This window comes from Capsicum annuum, chromosome 8 (assembly GCF_002878395.1).
Source record: "Capsicum annuum cultivar UCD-10X-F1 chromosome 8, UCD10Xv1.1, whole genome shotgun sequence".
NCBI lineage: Eukaryota > Viridiplantae > Streptophyta > Magnoliopsida > Solanales > Solanaceae > Capsicum > Capsicum annuum.
The window spans coordinates 33,323,270-33,329,261 of NC_061118.1; the positions used below are offsets into that span (position 1 = coordinate 33,323,270).

Here is a 5,992-nt window from a genome sequence, read left to right on the forward strand (position 1 = left end):
TAGGAGATAACAGCAACATATGTCAGCTCTTCTATACATGAAATTATATGCATGATACACTGAAACTAGATAACTTTTTAGAAGCCAGAGACAGTTGTTTCTGTTCTACTCATCAGCATGAACACAGCTTGCACCTTTCACTTGATAAAATTTCTAAGTCTGATCCTTGATTGAATTAAAAGTACCGAGAACTTACAGAAAACCAATCAACCACACCTCAATACCAAATCAGCTGGAATCAGCCTGATTCATAAACTGTTCTCAGACATTGCAAAGCAGAAACCTCGACATATTTCGAAGTCATCAGAATAGTTGAACTGTTAAGTAAACCAATACACAGTGGTGCAAGGTCAAATCCTCACCCATGAAATCGAGGGACCAAAAAAGAGGAACATTTGGGAAAACAATTCTTGGAGAATTTCAAGAGTACATGATGACCCATAACGAAAAGTGTAGAAGGAAAATGACATTTTCTAGTTGAACCTCAAATATATTAATGCAAAATTCATCACTATTTACAAATAGACCTGCAACACACTTCTGTGACACTGACACCCCTGGTAAAAGATGTGTATTCATTGGTGAAGCTAAAATAATACACTTCTACTTGATGTTCAATAAACTAAATATATAGCGAAATGGATCTTCATAAACCTAAAAAAAGAAACCAAAATCGGTAGAAATGTGTTTATCAGAGATATCTTGCTTCTCAGCTCTGCACGGACTTTTGCTTTACTCGAGCATCCACGTACCAAAATCCAATTACATGAGGCATCATCCCCAATGTGTGTGTGTGCCTGGAATATTGTTGTTGCATTTTAAAGTGAGTGAAAAAGCCTCACAAGCTTTCTTGCAATTGGTTGAGCAGTATGTCAGATCCTTCATCATTATCAGATGCATCCTTCTCTATTTCTGGCTCACTAACTGTAAATGTACCATTTGATAATGGAATGTATGACATGTACTTTTCATCGTCAAGACACCCAACTTGCTTCAACACCTCCAACAGGACTTCTTTACTTTTTGTATCCTCGTCCTGCTCACAAAGCCTGAGAATGGAAGCTACATTTGCAGGTCTCGGTCTCCAGCTCTTCGATCCTTCAGATGAAAGAGCATCCTTCAAGCATGACAAAGCCTCAGATATTCTCCGTTGCCTGATATGGCCTTCAGCAAGAATCTCACATGTCATTGAGTTTGGCTTTCCTCCAGCTTCAATCATTTGGTCGAAGAAAGCACTAGCCTTGTCCACAAAACCCTTCCTCACATAATAACCTAACAAAAGATTTCCTATTCTAGGATCATAGTGCATCTTAACAGGTAGCCACTCATCATATATCTGTTCGGCACCTTCAATATCGTCCAACCTCACCAGAGAAGATATTACAGAATGATAGCCCAGGTTTGGAATAGTTGGAAACTGTGATTGGTAGGTTTTCCAGATCCGGAGAACCTCTTCCTTTTTACCAAGACTACCATAGAGACTGATGAGATAATGATATGGAATTCGATCACGACCTGTGACTCTGCTCTCAACGATTCTCAAACAGTCTTCAGCTTTTTCCAACTGCCCCAACTTAATGTACATAGTCGCCATAGTGCTAAATGTAGTCCAGTTTGGATTGATATTAGTGTCCAGATTCATTTGTTCAAGTACTTTTTCCATTTTTTCTATAGATCCCTGAGATCCACATGACGATAACCAGATATTGTAGGAATATATATCTAATTGAATTCGTTTCTCCTTCATTTCAGAAACCACTGACTCAACCTTGTCGTAGTCTTTAAGGTTCATATAGAGTGTCATCATCACATTGAATGGAAGGGCATGAACAGTGTAGCCTCTGTTTCTCATTTTATCAAGTAAGGATTCAGCTTGTTCCTTCTTTCTAGCCCGCACAAAGGCATTTAAAAGAGACCCATATATCCGCTTATCTTTTAAGGTGTCTGGCAACTTAACGAAGTATTCTTCAGCACTTGATATTCCATGTACTTTTGCTATCAGGTCTAATTGAATAGCAGTATCACTGGTGGTTAGTCTAAACCTCTCTGCTCTATTGTTCATCCACTCATACACCTGCAGGATCCAAGATTAAGTTAAGCCCCAATGGAATTGCATTACATGGAGATATACAGTAAATTTAATGACTTAAATGAGTACTTAATAGAATCAAGAACTCAATGCAAGGTCGACTCATCATAGACAGACAGAAAAATTGCATATTTCACTTGTATACCAATTTACATTTGTATTCGGTCAAGCTGACAAACAAGTCTTAACCACAAGAAGCCTGTAGATATTCGAAGTTTTCAAGTTTCAGATTTCCACACTTGGTTCAGACAGTGATAAACATGTCCACATTTTGAATTCTTTTAAATCATTAGTTTCACTTGGTCAACATATAGACAAAAACGTAGCGCACAAAAATCAGTGCAACTTTGTGCATCCTTCGGTAAAAGGTTCAAATGAAGTAGCTTGCAAAGTGGGAGTTCCCTGGCTGGTACCACTAGATAGAGCTACTAGTAAGATGGGCCAGCATTTTTCTGATAAGGCGAAGATAAAGCAAGATAGGACACCTTTAAGGTAAACAACGAAATAGCTTTGGTTAAAGTAAATCCCAAGAGGGTAAATTCCAACAATTTCTTACACACAGACTGAAACAGAATATAATGATAAAAATAATCACAATCTTCACAGAATTGGTATTCGCAGAAATATATTATCTGGATCGGCAGTACTCTATCTGGATTGCATTTTCCTACTTTAGCACATGTTGCAACAGGCAGCTCATAAAAGCTCTGCAGGATTACATTATTTAAAGTGTGCTACTTTGGGCCACTCATGCTCGTTACATAATCAGGAGGAGGATAATCTTCACTTATTTCCAAAGTTTTGTCAATAGGAAATGGTAGGGAAATACAATTCGGTGCATGGCAGCAAGATTGTGATGTTAATTCCATATTATCCCTTAAGACACATAATTTAAGCTATTTTAAAGGCATAATACATAAATAGACACTCAAACTTCGACTAAACCGGCAAGTGACTGACAACTAAACACCTCATCCCCTCACTCCAATTCATCCCACTATGTTACGTGGAAACCAATGTTGACATGGCACATAAATTTTGAAAGGTGTCTAGATGATCATTTTGTAAGTTGGGATTGTTCAACTGACACAACAGAGATAAGTTGAGGTGCCTAAATATGCATACTCAAAGTTGGAGTGCTTACTTGCCAGCTGAGACCAAGTTTGAGTATTTGTTTACTTATTATGTCTATTTTAAACTAAATCTAACAATCCAAGCAAAGCAACACAGTGATGCAATGCAAAACTCTGGTGGCAAAGATCACTGCTAGAATCACTACGTGGATGGCAACATGCTTGTCATATGCTGGTAGATTACAGCTCGTTAGGGCGGTATTATTTGGTGTACAAGCTTATTGGTCCCAAATGTTTTTAATGCCCAAGAAAGTGATCAAGTTAATTGAAGCTGCATGTAGAAATTTTCTATGATCGGGGAAAGCTACAATCACAAAAAAAGCTTTAGTGGCTTGGGAAAAGATTTGTCTTCCAAAAGGAGCTGGTGGGCTATATGTGATCAACCTACAGCTATGGAACCAGGCTGCACTCTGTAAGCTATTGTGGGCATTGAGTCTACATAGAGAAAAACTTTGGATAGCATGGGTTCATACTTACTATATAAAGAGGCAGGATGTACAGACAATGGCTATTCCTTACAAGCTTCATGGATGACCAAGAAAATCTTGAGTATGAGGAAACACTGGAGTGCATTGGGAAACATCAACAAGTTGGTCCTTAATAACAAGTTGTCTATTGCCAGGACCCATAAAGCTTTACGAGGGGATATGGATAATGTAGCATGGAGGAAAATGATTACCAAGAATATTGCAGAGCCTAAGCATGTGTTCATTCTCTGGCTCAACTTTCATGGGAGACTAAGGACCAAAGATGTACTGCTAAGATGGAAAATGAATGTAGATCCTATATGTGTGTTCTGCAAGACCAAAGCTGAATCTAGAGAACATTTTTTCTTTGAGTGCACCTTTACACAGGCTATATGAAGTGAAATAGTGAAGTGGCAGGGGTGGCAACACGTGCCTCAAACCTGGAACGCTGAATGGGCAAGGGTTGACGGTTGCGCTAGGGGCAAGCATCCAAAAGGGATCATACTGAACGCTAGTTTTGCAGCTGCGACATACCATATTTGGATAGAGAAAAATATCAGAATTTTTCAGAAAAGAACTACCACAACTGAGATTATGCTTCATCAGATCAGGCTTGCTCTGTGTACTAGAGTAAGAACTAATGCTAGGTTGTTTGATTATGTAAGTTCACCATAGTCAGTAGATTTGGCTCTTTGGCTTGTTGGTCGTGTTAAGGCTGATTTAGTCTATAGTTGAGAAGGGATGTGGAGTGTGACTATCCCTTGGATTAGTACATATTCTCAGTTGGTGATTAATAATAAATTTAATTACCAAAAAAAACACATAGAACACAAATTAATCACCAATCAACTTAGAAACCAAACAGACTCAAAGCAAACTAGTTCAACCTAGAAATTCAACAACAAGTAGTTATAGCATACAAATCAATAATCAGATAAAACCCCACAAAAAAAAGATTCAAACTTTATTAAATTAACCACCTCAAGAGCAAGCTTATAACGCCTAAACTTCCTAAGCTCCTTAATAACCCTAGAAAGCTCCCATTTAGTAACCTTCTTCCCTTCATTCTCCCACTGATTCAACACGCTAACAGAGCCTCTTTCAGGTCCATCATTCATAGATATTCTTTTGTAAATAGCATTCCATTTCACTATTGGCCGCCTCTCATAGTCAACAGTCCCATAACTATGCACCTGAGATATAGAGGAACAGCTAATAATAACTGAATGGTGATTCTTTAGGGGTTTAGTAAAAGCACTGAAATTGCAAAACCCAGATGGGAAAGAAAGGGATGATGAAAAAGAGACATGGGTTTCAGTTTTGAGGTGCGGGGGTTTAATGGTGGTGGTGGGTTGTAGAAGCATTTTTTGGGGGGTTGTAGGGTTTTTGAGCGCTTCAGGGATTCTTGATTTTCTGTTAACGTCGATTGTGTAAAAGATAAGATTGTCGACATGAAAAATAGTGTTGGCTAGTGACAGTTTGATCCTCTTGAGTTTCTTTTATTTCGATTTTGTCCTTGAAATCTTTATTTGCTTACTTTCTGGTCCAAGACCAAAGAATTGAAGTAGCACAATTGGGTAAAAAGGGGGTCAAAAAATGCGCTTTTACTTTGTTTAAATGAGAAATGAAAAAAAAGACAAATGTACTTTCAAACTAAGCAAAATGACCTTTTAGACCTGTATTATGTCGGTTTTGTAAGTTGAACACTTCTACTTACATGTTTATCATCTGAACCCATTAAAAAATAATATTTTATATCATTTGACCGTTGACCTCGCCTATGTGCCATTGACATGTTGACTAGGTCAAAGAGAGTGTAGTCACTCACCTGGAGGTGCGAGTGGAGGTAAATTTTTGACCAATTTTAGATTAAAATAATTTAAAAAATAAATGAAAAAAACTAAAAAAGGATTTTTCCTTTTCCTCCATTCTTTTTAATTTAAAAATATTTTTTAAAATTTAAAAATAATAAATTTAAAATTTTTTCCCACCCCCACCCAACTCATCCCCACCCCACCCATCCCCACCTACCCCTCTCCCCCAACCCTCCACCCCACCCCAGCCCATCCCCACCATACCCAGCCCCACGTAAACCCTCCCCTTTCCCCAGCCCGTCCCCGTCCCCATCCCACCCAGCCCCACATAACCCCTTCCCCAGCCCCCTACCTCACCCAACCCCCTTCATCCATCCTCCCACCCAACCCAACCCCTCCCTCAGCCCCCCAGCTCCACCCCGCCCCACCTAGCGCCACCCAACCCCCTTCCTCAGCCCCCACTCACCCAGCCCTTCCCCTAGCCTCCCA

The 5,992-nt window shown here is 39.2% G+C and overlaps 1 protein-coding gene across 1 annotated transcript; it reads right to left on the reverse strand.

Annotated features, from left to right (window-relative positions):
* Window positions 1–469: 469 nt before the first annotated feature.
* LOC107852369 (pentatricopeptide repeat-containing protein At1g02150) lies at window positions 470–5,268 on the reverse strand. The gene is made up of 2 exons (XM_016697426.2): window positions 4,670–5,268; window positions 470–2,074 (listed from the first exon to the last, which is right to left on the reverse strand). The coding sequence occupies exons 1-2, from the start codon at window positions 5,051–5,053 to the stop codon at window positions 839–841; spliced, it is 1,620 nt and encodes a 539-aa protein (XP_016552912.1). The 5' UTR covers window positions 5,054–5,268; the 3' UTR covers window positions 470–838.
* Between the last annotated feature and the right edge of the window lie 724 nt (window positions 5,269–5,992).